Genomic DNA, 16,047 nt, shown 5'->3' on the forward strand with positions numbered 1-16,047 from the left:
GCAGAGGTCCATCAAACACTCCAGTGAATGACACAGACGTGAATCTGAAATGTGCCAAGGGATATGGATGCTATCTAGTTCAGTGATGTTTTCAAGACTCCATGTTTTGTTTTTGTTTTAGCTGTAGCACCCTAACTCCAAAAGAAATCTTTTGTAGAATCTTAGTGTATAAAATCGAAGCAGAGCTATTGGGTTTGAAGTACTCCTGAACCATATCCTAAAATCCTTACATCTTCCTGGAGTTTACAGAAAAAGACCTTCTGCGACTTTCCTAAAGCACATGGTGAGTTAGTGGCAGCAGTAACAGTCCAGGCCTCCTGATCTCCAGGCCAGGGCTTGGATGCCTAAATAGTAGCATCTCTTCAGACAGCCCTGAAAATGGGCCCTGGCAGAGGCAGGCTAACTACTTGCCACCTGACAGATGAGTGTGGGATCCCACAGTTGCTACTAACAGGGTCATCCACCCTGCACAATATATTCAGAAAGAACAGCTGGAAGGCCAGTCACCTGCTAATTGACACCCTTTGTGCCTCAAGAGCAGGGCATTCAAGTTGAGCACTTAATGCAAAATTCAAAGGAATGAGACATCTATTTTGGGAGACATGAGAGGGTACAATGCTCTCTTACAGTCAAAAGTGCTTAGATTTTCCTGAGGTAGAGAGATATTTACCCTTGAGGTTTTTGGGGGGAGAAAGATGGAGGAAAAGCAACTTAATTTGGCTATGTAATCTCTTAGTCTGATTTGAACCCATAAAGTACCAAGTACCAAGGAGAAAATGGTTAGTACCCATTTCTTCCTAAGAAGTAGAATCTGCCCCAGAGCCATCCAGAACTTTGGATTGAATAGGTTAGCAGTGGGTTTTCTTAAACTTTAGGGAAGGTGCTTATTCTGTGTAGATAGCAGGAAGGATTTAAAACAGAAAATTCAGAAGTCAAGGGTAAGCCAAATCCTTTATCAGTTAGTCTTTTCAGTTTTAAACAAGAGGAACCAACTCAGGCTAAGTTAAGGAGAAGCTGTTTATTGGAAGGCTGTCTAGCAGTTCACATCATTGTGAGAAAGTTGAAAACAGCAGACTCAGAATACAGGAGTCAAGAGAAATGGGCCGTGGAGCCAAAACCGTGCCTAACAATCTGGAAAGATAGCACCGCTGGCACCGCTACCACAGAACACAGCATTCAAGACACCATCAGACTGTCCGTGCTACCAAGAATGAATCCTCAAATGTTCCTGCATTTTGGTATCCCTTCCATCAGGATTCTAAGTCCCGGGTAGGAGCATCTAGTCAGCTGAACCTGGTTCACAAACCCGTGTTCCAGTGGCTCAGTGACAGGACACTGGCTGGGTCTCCAACAAACATCTACATAATGGAACTGGGGAATAGGAAGTTTTCAGATGCTGGGTAGGCAAATCTGACCAATGTCCACTGCAGTTCCTTCTAGCTTTAAGGCCTACAGCCTACTGATCCGAAAACAGGAAAAGAATGAGAATAGCACTGTAGGGACCAAACTAAGAAATCAGATCCCGTTTCAGCGAATCCCTCCAGCCATCTCCAAAAGATCTGATTTATTTTGCAAAACCACTAACCCAGAAAGGGAGATCAATGTCAAAGTGAATTTCATGAGAATCCATTTCTCGGGCATTTCTTTTTAAATGAAATGTATGAATGTAGCTATCTCTAATGGCAAATTCTACTCACTCTTCAGCTCTAAACTTGAGCATCATTTCCAGGAAACCCTTACTGACCCTGACTCCCAGCACTGAGTTAAGCAGTGTGGGTCCCCTTCTGTGTGTCATATCCTGTTTACTTCTATCCACACCTATCTCCCAGCACATTACAATTATCTGACAACTAGGTGGTTTGCCTCTTAGTAGCAATAATAAATTTAAGTATGACAAACTAACATAATGCTAAATGTTCTTTACTTCAATGAAACAAAGTTTTGAAGGATGAATAGGAATTTGCTAGGCAGAAAGGGAAAGGAAGGACATTGTAGCAACAGTATTTATTAAGGTACACAAGCATGACTCTTGACCTGCTGCAGTACCAAGTACATAGTACAACCTATAAATATTTCTTACCAGAAAAAAACTAACAAAGCAGCTAATAATTACCTAAATGAAACCAAAAGGAAGCAAGAGAAAAATCCAAAATGGGAGACATTTTAAAGAGACGTGGCTTCTACAAGACAATGCCCCTACTCAAAAAAGGAGGGTGCTCTACACTAAGAGCCACTGCAAACAAGAGTAATGTGTGGGCCTTGTTTGAATCTTGATTCCAATAAACCACTATAAATGTATTTTTGAGACAACTGTAATGCCAATGAATGAATGTAATTTTGTTAGGTGCAATGACTGCTATTATGAAAGGAAATGGTGTACTTTTTTTTTTTTTTTTTTGAGACAGAGTCTCACTCTGTCCATAGAGTGAGTGCCCTAACGTCAGCCTAGCTCACAGCAACCTCAAACTCCTGGGCTCAAGCAATCCTTCTGCCTCAGCCTCCCAAGTAGCTGGAACTACAGGCATGCACCACCATGCCTCGCTAATTTTTTCTATATATTTTTAGTTGTCCAGCTAATTTCTATTTTTTTTTCTTTTTTTTTAATAAAGACAGGGTCTCGCTCTTGCTCAGGCTGGTCTCGAACTCCTGAGCTCAAACAATCCACCTGCCTTGGCCTCCCAGAGTGCTAGGATGGAAATGGCATACTTCTTAAGAGATGTACGCTGAATTATGCAGTTGTGAAAAGACATAATGCCTGCTATCTGCTTTAAAACACTTCAGCATAGAAAAAGAAACTATTTCATAATAAAGAACTAAAACAAAATGATGTATAGGCATGAAATAACTAGGTACACTTAGGAGATATCGAGTTCCTACGATGCACCAGGTACCAGGTCCTTGTCTACTTTTTTCCTCTAACCTAATTGTCTGCCATACAGTAATAAAATTTTTGTTGCATTCAGGATGAATAAGTTACCTCATATAATCCTATAACAATCCTTTAAAGCTGCAGTCCCCAAGCCCTAGGAACTACGTGGCACACACAGCAGGAGCAAAGCTTCATCTGTATTTACAGCCACTCCCATTGCTCCCCCTTGCTCACATCACCACATAAGCTCCCTCTTGTGTCAGATTGGCAGCAGCATTAGATTCTCATAGGAGCGGGAACCCTACTGGGAACCCTACTGTAAACTGCGTGTGGAGGGATCTAGGTTGTGCTCATGAGAATCTAATGCCTGATGATCTGGGGTGGAGCCGAGGTGGTGATGCTAGCGCTGGGGGTCGGCTGCAAATACAGATCATCATTGGCGGAGACATTTGACTGCAAGAGATCCTAATAAATCAATTGCTTGCAGACTCATATCAAAACCCTATCAGTGACAATGTAATAAAGTGCACAACAAATGTAATGTGCTTGAATCATCCCCAGCCCGACCCCAGTCTTCCATGAAACTTGTCCCTGATGCTAAACATGTTGGGGACCACTGCTTTAAAGCATTCTCTATTTTACAGATTAGGGGACTTGTCCAAGGTCATGCAACTATTAAGTTAATAAAGTTAAGATTTAAATCCAGAGCCATTTGACTTCACTTTCCTTAACAACTAGCATCTATATAGGAAGTTGACAACACTTTGGGAACTCTCATTAGCAGGAGGTAGAAAAACTCCTGGACAATGTGCTATATTTGGATCATCCTACTTCCTCCACACTTCTCTAGACTGCACTCTTCTCCCCTTCCTAAACTCCAGTTTCTCCTTACATACTGTATACACTTCATTCACTGAATCTGAGCTGCTACCACAACAGGCACTCTGTTTTGGTATGTTTGGTGTTTTGTGTGTTCATCTTGTCTCCCCATATTCTTTGTTGCCAAACACAGGCTTTTCTATCCTTTTTATTAATTGATCTATTAGAAATTTAAGCAAGACTTACAGAGGTTAACTTCAGTTACCTGTCACCCTACAAGAAACACTTGTGATTTGGCCTGAAATAGCTTTCTGCTAATCCTTTTAATACAGCCCTGAACCTTAAAAGCAAGAGAAATATGTCAACACAATTCTAAAGCCTACATATTATTCCTATCAGAGAGAACACTTGTTCATATTTTTGCTTTAAATCAACCATTTAGGAACTGGAGGGATGCGTGAATAGGAATAGAAGGAATAACTAAATGCTCCAACTTGCAACAAGTTTGACTCACAGGACCTTTATAGCCACTAGTCAGCTCAGATGATGCCCAAACAAGTTCCTGAGCCTCCTGCCCACTGTTGGGATACATCCCTGGCTTCCTTATTCAACTTTAGGCCAATATCCCATCAACACTGATCTCACTGAACATTGACCCCTGGCCCCATATATCCACCTGCCAGCCAGATCCCCAGCCTTCTTACCAAAAACCTTAAGAACCAATTCTAACTCAGCCCCTAGACATCTTGCCACATGAAATCTGCTCAGTCAGGACTAGGGTAAAACAGTATTTTATTTTATTTTATTTTATTTTATTTTATTTTTTTTTTGAGACAGAGTCTCGCTTTGTTGCCCAAGCTAGAGTGAGTGCCGTGGCGTCAGCCTAGCTCACAGCAACCTCAAACTCCTGGACTCGAGTGATCCTTCTGCCTCAGCCTCCCGGGTAGCTGGGACTACAGGCATGCGCCACCATGCCCGGCTAATTTTTTATATATATATCAGTTGGCCAATTAATTTCTTTCTATTTATAGTAGAGACGGGGTCTCGCTCTTGCTCAGGCTGGTTTCGAACTCCTGACTTTGAGCAATCCGCCCGCCTCGGCCTCCCAAGAGCTAGGATTACAGGCGTGAGCCACAGCGCCCGGCCTACAGTATTTTATTTTAATACAAAACAGTTAACATGGGCAAATGATTAAGAGGGGCAGAGAATTAGCATTCAAGTCTCCTGTGCTATGTTTTTGCATACATAACCCAATTAATTTCAATTGGCAAGAATTAGTTTCAGGTGGGCAAAAATTTCAACAGTGTGTATGACTCAGACCCGAAATTGTTTGACTTACTTTTAATCATTTTTTTTAAGAGACAAAGTCTCACTATGTTGCCCAGGCTGGAGTACAGTGGCTATTCATAGGCACAATCATACAGAACTGCAGTGTCCAACTCCTGGCCTCAAGCAGTCCTCCCACCTCAGCCTCCCAAGTAGCTATAGGGGTGCCACCTGGCCCTTTGACTTACTTTTACTACCTTGCTGTGAAACTCACCTGATCTTTGGCCTTTATTATTCAGGCTTTCTTAAAACAGAAGCTTTCAAAGTAGCAGGTCCTGTTCAGCAGCATCACCTTGAATTTGTTAAAACCACAAATGATCCATGAAGCCTCACCTCAGACCTACTCAATCAAAAACTGTGTTTTAGTAAATCTTCTAGGTGATTCTGATGCACGTTCAAGTTTGAGCACTATGGCCTCGAGGTACTTACCATCAGTTAACTCTTGACCAAAGAAAAACAAAGACGTTTCTTCTTTTTTTTTTTTTTTTTAGACAGAGTCTCGGTTTGTTGTCCAGGCTAGAGCTAGAGTGAGTGCTGTGGCGTCAGCCTAGCTCACAGCAACCTCAAACTCCTGGGCTCGAGCGATCCTTCTGCCTCAGCCTCCCGAGTAGCTGGGACTACAGGCATGCGCCACCATGCCCGGCTAATTTTTTTTTTTTATATATATATCAGTTGGCCAATTAATTTCTTTCTATTTATAGTAGAGACGGGGGTCTCGCTCTTGCTCAGGCTGGTTTTGAACTCCTGACCTTGAGCAATCCGCCCGCCTCGGCCTCCCAAGAGCTAGGATTACAGGCATGAGCCACCGCGCCCGGCCCGTTTCTTCTTAATACTTGTTCTCTGGGTCCTGATTTTTCTTCACTCATTTCAACAGAATGACCTTTCCCCACTGTATTCCATCAGATTGCTAATTAGAAGCAAAACCATTGCTTAATAATTTTTTTTTAAACTTTGCATTCCCAAGTTACACTGTCATTTTCTTTTTGTGTCTATGTCCTTGAAAATCTAGGGAAATAGGTCTGCTTAAAGTGTTGTTGATTTTCTTATCCACAAGACTAGTTTCACTTTATTAGAACTTTCTAGTTTCAAAATTAGGCTGTCCTGCTACTCACTTCTTTCTCACCTGTTCCACTACATGTATTCCACAACCCTTTACACCTGGAAATACTTTCACACATTGGCTTAAAGGCCAGATAGGTTGTCTTCCTTTTATAGGTAACAGACTGAAACTTAGATTAAGGCCAAAGCTATAGAGTAGTGAAATTTAAAGTTTACTACCTAGTACAACCCCTGACTCATAAAATGCACCTAATATGTTTATCGCATGCATGAATGAACATGGAAGCCAGGTCTTTGACTTCTAGGCTGGTCTTCTTTCCACCAGCAGATCACACCGTCTCTCATTTTAGGTAGCTGTAGGAAAACACAAATTTAGCTCCAAAAAGGGTTAATAAGCTTTCCCTCTTTGTATTCCTAGCTCCAACGCTGTGGTGTTACCACCAGTCTCTAGTGGTCTTCAGAAATCTTTCCAGTGAATCCTACCAGATTCTTACCAAGTTCCAGAATAGCTGCGAGTATACCACATATCAAGGAGAGTGGCTGAAACACAGGCCCTCGTCTAAAGACCCACAGGGCTGGAATGGAGAAGACCTGCCAGTAAACCCTCCAGATGGGTAAAAAAGTGGTAACGTTGGCAGAAAATGAGAAACATAGTCTGGCCTCCTTCAAGGACCTAAGTTATTCAAGGCAGATGGTGGGGAGTAGAGCCCACAAGATGAGTGAGTGGCAGAGATTTTTGTAATGAATGTCAGCTTCAAGTACACTTGTCCACAGAGTAGGGAAGGTTAACCTGAACCTAATTAAGTGATTTACCTCCTCTACTCCTTTGGTAGTAGAAAGAAAACCATGCTACACTGAAAGTTAAATCTCAGTTGGCCTTAACAACCTTTCTAGTTTTCAACATTATTATCTAGACATCAACTGTAAGCTGTCAAAGAAAGAGAAATGCATGATTTTTTTTTTACACAGGCAAATTTCTACTATTAAAACAATAACCATGAAAGGCCATTCTTTTTTTTTTTTTGAGACAGAATCTCGCTTTGGTGTCCAGAGTAGAGTGACTACCATGGCGTCAGCCTAGCTCACAGCAACCTCAAACTCCTGGGCTCAAGGGATCCTCCTGCCTCAGCCTCCCAAGTAGCTGGGACTACAGGCATGCGCCACCATGCCCGGCTAATTTTTTTCTATATATATTAGTTGGCCAATTAATTTCTTTCTATTTATAGTAGAGACGGGGTCTCGCTCTTGCTCAGGCAGGTTTCGAACTCCTGACATCAAGCAATCTGCCCGCCTCAGCCTCCCAGAGTGCTAGGATTACAAGCGTGAGCCACAGCACCCGGCCTCAGGAGAGGCCATTCTAAGTAGCCTAGCTACCCTCGGAAGCTGCCATCAGTGGCACATATCACAAGCAGAGCAAAGCAAATCCCCAAATGAAATTAACTAAGCCAGCTCACCATAGCCAAGCATCGCAAAGAGTCTACAGCATACATTTTCACGTGTCTCAATTGGCAAGGAAATTCCTAAAATATTTACGTAAAATTACAGTAACAACTCTTTTCATAAGAATTTAAGAACCCTAGATATTCCTGAAAAAGCTGTATTCCAGCTCAAATAAAAGAATTTAGGAGCCTAGTAGAGCATGAAGGCCTATCATACTGCCCAACTTTTACTGAGGTTCAACCTAATTTCAACCCTACTTAGTAATTCAAATCCCATGAAAGCCTTTATTAGCCTCTTTGCTAGTTAAATAAATCCTAACTCTGCCACAACTTCAGTGGTTTAAGTACTTCCATGCAGACCAAGGAAGGCTGTGATATACAGAAAGTATCTGAGGACAAAGAAAAAAGAGTTAACTATTTCTACATAACCTTCTGAGCAATGTGTAATAAAAATATTACACTGAAGAGTGGAAGGCTCCCCCTTTCTCTAAAGGATATTGAGGGATACTCATTGCTCAGCACAAAGTGTTACCATTGTCACAATTCTGTAAGTGTAAGAGATCCAACAATGCCATCCTTAAAAACCTCTGGAATTATTCACAACAGTAAAATTAAAGCCCTAAACATGGACTGCAGACACCTTCAAGAAAACCTAAAGAAATGGTTTTCAAACTCCTCTGAAATTAGTTTTACATCACAACCAACTGGTCACATACATGTATAAATTGAAACTGGTTTCACAAAATTTCTTGTTCTTATAACATGCTGTATATTTTCCCCTCTATTAAAAAAAAAAAAAAAAAGCTGGCTACAGCCGGGCGTGGTGGCTCACGCCTGTAATCCTAGCACTTTGGGAGGCCGAGGCGGGTGGATTGCTCAAGGTCAGGAGTTCGAAACCAGCCTGAGCGAGACCCCGTCTCTACCAAAAATAGAAATAAATTAATTGACCAACTAAAAATATATATACAAAAAATTAGCCGGGCATGGTGGCGCATGCCTGTAGTCCCAGCTACTCGGGAGGCTGAGGCAGTAGGATCGCTGAGCCCCGGAGATTGAGGTTGCTGTGAGCCAGGCTGACGCCACGGCACTCACTCTAGCCTGGGCAACAAAGTGAGACTCTGTCTCAAAAAAAAAAAAAAAAGCTGGCTACAACCCATTAAGTTTCCACTACCCACTAATTAATTGGTCATGACCTAGAGTTTAAAAAGCATCAATCTATAATTGCTTTACTCTCCCCTCAAAAAAACCAAAAACAAAAACATAGCACAGTAGCTAAGAGCACCAACTTTGAAGAAAGACACCCCATGTTCAAATCCTGGCACCACTTCTTAGCTGTGACAGCTATGACACCCATGTCCTAGGACATTGCACCAGCTCCTGTGCTTCAGTTTCTCCATGCACAAATCAGGAGAAGCCTACTTCAAAACTGTTATGAAACTGAGTTGTATCTGTGAAGATGCCTAAAAGCAGTGCCCTGTTAAGGGAGTTATCTGACAAATAATGCTGGACAATAAATGCTTAATTCCTTACTTCCTGAAGATTACTAGTGGATTTGCCCCAAAACCTTACTAGAGAGAAATATGGACCAAAGCCTTCATTTTCTAAATCTGAGTGACAAGGAAGAATAAAATAATTTTCATTGAGAATTCTTTTCAACTTAGTAGAGAACTATTGAGATTTGGAGTTATTTGCTTCTGATTCTTCTTTTGTCTACTTTCAGGCCAAATATTAACATGGGACCTTGGGAAAGTCAGTGATTTCTTTGGACTTGTTTCCTTAGCTGTAAGATGAGTGTAAAATCCTAACACTCATTGATCCCAAAAGGCAAAACTGACGGTTATTAAGGAGGAAGTCAAAGAAGAGAAAAACAAAATCACCCCCAAATTGGGCAGAAAAAAAAGAGGATAATTTTATCTGCCATAGTAAGGAAGCTGAAGCACCTACAGCATACTATTATAGCATAGAAATGAACTTGGCATGGTATTTGAATTCAAACTCTGGTTGGCTGCTTAACACATTATAATAATAATAAAAATAATGTGTTTGGGCAAATAATTTCATCTTTCTAATCAGATTTCTATCAGTTAAGGGCACATGAGAGGATTAAATATGAATATGCATAACACAGGTACCAGAAAAAAATTCAATAAATGTTGGTTCCCTGTAACTAAAACAAAAGGGCTAAACCATTTATAGACATGCTGAAGGTGGTATAATTTTAAACTGAAGATGGGGAAGTCTCCAGCTTTTCCCCTTGGGTATTTACTATTATCCAATTTAAAGCATTAGCTGAGGGTATAGCCATTTTTTAACGGACTATAGAAATGATCCCTGAAAGTATAGTCTTGGTATAGCCATTTTTTAAAAAAAGAGATGGGGTCTCACACTTGCCCAGGCTGGGATGCAGTGGTGCCATCATAGCTCACTGCTGCCTCAAACTTCTAGGCCCAAGCGATCCTCCTGCTCCTGCTTCCCAGGCAGCTGAGATAACAGGCTCACACCACCATGCCTGGCTGACACAGCCATTTTAAAGTGAAGTGTGATTAAGCAGTAAATGCCAAGTTTGCCCCAAACTGAATTTCATAATGATGATCTTCAAATCTTCAGAACTACCTCTAAGAACCTACTGAACAGATGAAAAAAGGTTAATGTGGTAAGTGGTTAATATTGGTGCTTAACTATAATGTCTCCTCAAATTCAATAGTAATATACAGTCATGTGTCACATAACATGGATACATTCTGAGAAATGCATGTTAGGGGCCAGGCATGGTGGCTCACGCCTGTAATCCTAGCACTCTGGGAGGCCGAGGCAGGCAGATTGCTCGAGGTCAGGAGTTTGAAACCAGCCTGAGCAAGAGCGAGACCCCGTCTCTACTATAAATAGAAAGAAATTCATTGGCCAACTAATATATATAGAAAAAAATTAGCTGGGCATGGTGGCGCATGCCTGTAGTCCCAGCTACTTGGGAGGCTGAGGCAGCAGGATTGCTTGGGCCCAGGAGATTGAGGTTGCTGTGAGGTAGGCTGACGCCAGGGTACTCACTCTAGCCTGGGCAACAAAGTGAGACTCTGTCTCAAAAAAAAAAAAAAAAAAAATGCATGTTAGGAAATGTCTTTCTGAACATCATAGAGTGCATTTATACAAGCCTAGATGGTAAAGGTTATTATTACACAACTATGCTATTATGGTATAGCCTATTGCTCCCAGGCTACAAACCTGTACAGCATGTTACTATAGTGAATACTGCAGGCAACTGTAACACAATGGTAAGTATCTGTGTATTTAAACATAGAAAAGGTACAGTAAAATATGGTTATAATTTTTTGGGACCATCATCACATATGTGTTATTGAGTGAAACATCATTATGTGGGGCCTGACTGTACATCATATACACAAACTCTCCTTTAGCTAAGTAACACTAATTCCAGAGAAGGCAATGCTTACCAAATACAAATTCTACATGGAAAGACGACAGAGATAAATGGCAGAGATAAATGACACAAAATAATTGTTTTCATCAGTTTAAAGTGAAAGTCTTCCTAAACCATAAATAACGAGGCTACAATAAGAATATAATCAGACTCATAATTTAACAAAAACAATCACACATCAATGCCTTTAATAGGCCTTCCAAGATTTAATAATTGGCTCAACTCCTTAAAAAACAATAGATTCTGGCTGAGTGTGGTGGCTCACACTATAATCCCAGCACTTTGGGAGGCCAAGGTGGGAGGATCACGTAAGGCCAGAAGTTCAAGACTAGCCTTGGTGGGCTATAAACATAGCGAGACTCCATCTCTACAAAATAACAAGCAGCAAAAATATTTGGAAAAAGAAAATCAGTCCCTTTTAAAATAAGTACCCAGAATTCTGATCTTCTCAAATTTTTTACTCTTATTATTTTTACACATCTTTAAATGGTCTAGCTAATATTTTTTCATTATTTTAAAAAGTCTCATCATACCGGTAAGTATTTAATCTACAGACATATGAGTGTATTCTATTAACCCCATCAAAAGAAAATTTACTGATATTCTTTGCCAACCTAAGATCAACAAATGATAGCCAAATGTACAGGTCATTGAAATAGAAATCACTATGCTTCTATTTTGGATAGTCAGTGTAGAATGCAATCTTTAAAAAAAATCATTTTAAGTTAATAAAACCTACATGCCATTTTAAAGGAAAAGCTGCCAAATAAGTTCTGAAATAGAACTATTATAAAATAGGTACAACACTTAAAATTTCAGAGCTATTTCAGAAAGTAAATTTTAAAAGTTAAAAAGCTCAAACATAGCTTTAAATGCTCCCCTCACCCCAATACTTTATTATTTTATTTTTTTTGTTGAGACAGATTCTCACTCTGTTTCCCGGGCTAGAGTGCCATGGCGTCAGCCTAGCTCACAGCAACCTCCAACTCCTGGGCTCAAGTGATCCTCCTGCCTCAGCCTCCCGAGTAGCTGGGAGTATAGGCATGCGCCACCATGCCCAGCTAATTTTTTCTATATATTTTTAGTTGGTCAATTAACTTCTATTTTTTAGTAGAGACAGGGTCTCGCTCTTGCTCAGACTGGTTTCAAACTCCTGACCTTGAGCAATCCTCCCACCTTGGTCTCCCACAGTGCCAGGATTACAGGCAGGTGTGAGCCACCAGGCTGGGCTCCATACTTTATTTACTTAGGCTTTCCTGGAGGAATCTCTCTCCCACTGAGTTCTCAGCAGTGTTCCATAAATACCCTCTTTGTCTAGTGCAAGGAGGCTCAAAAAGTAGAGAGTCAAAAGGAAGATACCACAGGCTGGACCTGTTTTTAAAGGTGCAGAGTTCTACTAAAGCAAGGAGACACTTACATCTGGGACTAAATGCTGAGAATCATCTGTTCCGTAAGAAGGCTATTTAGTTAACTCATAATTAATACTTTTACTCAGTACTTAACCATCTTGCTGTTCTTAAAACATAATTTTTTCCTCAATTCACAATGTTCTTCCCATCTTTACTAAAATTTTTATTAAAAAGGTACTGTCCTATTGATTTAAATTTTGGGGGATCAAATTCCTATTAACCTAATTTAAATGGGTACTACCCCAAGTCCTATTGAATTCTGCCTGTTCATTTCCTCTCAGAAAAAAGGTGTAAATGAAGCCTTATTTCATATTCGCATTTTAGGAAATAAAAGATAACCTACATAGCTAATTTTTCAGATTATCTTCTGTTTTAAAAATCAGTTCTCAAGTCAGTACTTAAGATAGGTTAGTAAAATAGCAATTGTGATACTATAAAACCAAAATTATCTGGAACTCACTAACAGTACAACTGAATTTTTACAAAGGAATTATAGACAGTCCCCAACTTAAGATTCTTTGACTTTACAATGGTGTGAAAGTGATACACATTCAACAGAAACCACATTTCAAGCACCCATACAACCACTCTGTTTTTCACTTTCAGTATTCAATTACATGAGGTATCCAACACTTTATTATGAAGTAGGCTTTGTGTTAGAAGATTCTGCCCAAATGTAAGCTAATATAAGTGTTCTGAACATGTTTAAAGTAGGCTACAATAAGCTATGATGTTCAGTAGCTTGGGTGTATCAAATGCATTTTCTACTTACAGTATTTTCAGTTTACGATGGGTTTGTTCAAGGAGCATCTATATCTGAAAACTAAACAGGTAAGACACTCTTGAACTCTCACATTCTTTTTGAATATCACTGAAGCACAATTCTAACACCAGCCAAGGCACTCACAATCACATAATTAGCTTTGCTAGTTTTAAAATGTCCACTTTATTCCATATAACACTTAACCAGATATCATTTACATCTGAGGAAAAGATGGCCCATGAGATTGATCTATAGTAAAACACTCTAAGAAATGTAGTCCAATTTTATACATTTCCAGGCATCCCTAGACAAGTATATCACAATGCAGAAATATGGGTATCACTACTACGTTTTACATAAGATAAAAGGGAAGTATCAATAAACTTCAGAAAGTAGTAAATTCACCTGTCCCTTAAAATATGGGTATGCAATTGTTACAAAGCCATAGTAAATGGTTTATAAAATGTAATTTTATTTTATGTTACTCTGCTGTTACATAGGGCATAACATTTTCACAAGGCTTTTTTGGGACTACAGTCAATGATTAGCAACACACAATAGTGGTCCAACTCTCTAAGTAACAATCACTAGACAAACTGGACACCCTCTCACATGTGCACAAATCTGCATGGAAAAGTACTAAAGTTTTAGACTTGGACTTGTGTACTTCAATTTATTTCTCCTTTCTAGTGTATTAAGAAATGACATGCACTTTAATTTGCCAAAAGCAATGCTTGTATTCTGGCAGCAACATGCTACTTCTATTACACAGTAAAGTGAATACCAGAACTACAAAGGCAGGAGGTGTAAGTGAATTTTTATTGGGAAGGGAAGTTGTCAACTTAAACAGCAGCAAATGAAGAGTGAATAAGGAAACTCCCTGTTGTCACAGATATACATGACCTCCATAATATATGATATAGGAGGCATTTCAATTTGTGACTCCTAGCTCAGAAATGTCAAGTGCTTTTCCATTCAACCTAATACTTCTGAATTCCTACTAAAAAGGAATACCTTAAGAGCATGGAAAAGTTGCTTACTGAAAGAAAAATCCCCAAAGAGTAAAGAGGGAATGTAGAAATTAAGAAGTTATGTAGAACACTCTTTAAATTGTAATTAACTACATTTTCATATCTTCACAGTAATACAAAACACAGTCACTTGCAGAACTGGTTCAGATTACTTAAATACCAGATACATTTTTAGTCTTCTACATAAGTGTTTGGAAGTTACTTATGTTTATATGAAATGAAGCTATTAATACTTTTCTACAGCAGTAACTGCACACCAGGAAGGCCAAGACAAACACAAATCAAGGAATGGAGTTTTCCCAAAGCTGCAGTGTGAAAAGACTATAAACAGTTGATTCCATACACATGAATAGGTTTCTTTGCTATAGGAAATCCAAGTGGAATAAGGAATGGAGATGTGTAAAAAGGTTTCTTGAAGGGAAGAAGGATGACACCCTGTATGCATTTAGTTTTCAGCCCCTTCTGCGGCATCACATTCTTCTCCTGCACTGTCTGATGTCCATAGCTAGAAAAAAAGAATCACATTATGTTACTATTCCTAGATTAGACAATCGTATCTAGTTCCACTGTTGTATCAAATGTAATTCTGAGAGCAGTAAATTCCTGAAACAACAGAGATCTTGACTAAGACTGCAAAGTTTTCTCTCTCACCCTTCCCAAAGTGTATCCTTGCAGACTTTTCACTACATATTTACAAAATGACACACACATACACATCATTGGAGTATGTCTTTACAGATTACTTTTTTTTTTAAATTTTTGTCTTGCTCTGTCAATGGGCTAGAAGTGCTGTGGCATCAGCCTAGCTCACAGCAACCTCAAACTCCTGGGCTCAAGCTATCCTCTTGCCTCAGCCTCCTACATAAGTGAGACTACAGGTGTGTACCACCACACCCAGCTAATTTTTTCTATTTTTTCAGTTGTCTGGCTAATTTCTATTTGTTTTGTTTGTTTGTTTTTAGTAGAGATGGGGTCTCGCTCTTGCTCAGGCTGGTCTCGAACTCCTGACCTCAAGTGATCCTCCTGCCTTGGCCTCCCAGAGTGCTAGGATTACAGGCATGAGCTGACACGCACGGCCTACAGGTTGCTTTTTATTTAAAAAGCACCATAATTTCAGAATAAACAAGGTTATTTCCTTAGAATCTAATGCTCTCTCCATTCCCAGCAGTTAACTGCTCTTCTTAAAAGCACTACTGCAATATAATTTACTAAGCTAATAAGGTCAAAAACTTTTACAGGGAAGGAAAAACCATGGCCATGGTAACTATTTCCAAGTATGTGAAGGACTAACAGATACCAAAAAAAGCAAACTTATCTTGTCTGCTCTAAGAGTTAAAGAGAAGTGGGTGATGGAAGCTATAGGGAAGTAGCATGTGTATATGTATGTATAAAGAGGGTCCTTTAATTAGATAGGATGCTAAAACATAATGGATCTCCAAGGATCTTTTGAATTTTAGGATGGGAAGATAAAGTGAAGAAAGGAACAGTAAGTATTGATTATTATAATCAGCTCAAAAATGCATTTTATTAGACAACACCAAGACACTACTGGCAATATTAGAAAAGCCAGAATCTTACATAATCTGTAAGTTAAAACCAAAATCTCCTGAAGAACTGTCTCCATAAGACAGAAAAGAAAACCAGTTAAAAGACAGCTCCAGGTGTAACTGGGAAGAGGTGTAACCACCCAGTTTGCTCTCCTCTTGAACCAGCTATGTGCGGATCATCTTCTCTTGTCCCCTCACAACTACAGGTAGCTCCCATGGCTAGAAACCCAGCTGTCTTCATTTCCCTTTCAGTGGATACATAATTTCCCTGATCAGCAAAGTTGACATGGTGCTAATATATATATTCCTACCCAGTAAAAAATAAAGCCCTAAAGTAGGGGGCTAGGAA

The 16,047-nt window shown here is 39.8% G+C and overlaps 1 protein-coding gene across 1 annotated transcript in view; it reads right to left on the minus strand.

Annotated features, from left to right (window-relative positions):
- Positions 1 to 13,572: 13,572 nt before the first annotated feature.
- The window catches only part of YWHAQ (tyrosine 3-monooxygenase/tryptophan 5-monooxygenase activation protein theta), a 39,157-nt gene continuing 36,682 nt past the window's right edge, over positions 13,573 to 16,047 (minus strand). The window contains exon 6 of the mRNA XM_020288664.2: positions 13,573 to 14,656. Coding sequence (XP_020144253.1) covers positions 14,597 to 14,656 — 60 coding nt within the window. The 3' untranslated portion in view covers positions 13,573 to 14,596. The remainder of the gene's footprint in view (positions 14,657 to 16,047) is intronic.

Source organism: Microcebus murinus, chromosome 3 (genome assembly GCF_040939455.1).
Source record: "Microcebus murinus isolate Inina chromosome 3, M.murinus_Inina_mat1.0, whole genome shotgun sequence".
Taxonomy (NCBI): Eukaryota; Metazoa; Chordata; class Mammalia; order Primates; family Cheirogaleidae; genus Microcebus; species Microcebus murinus.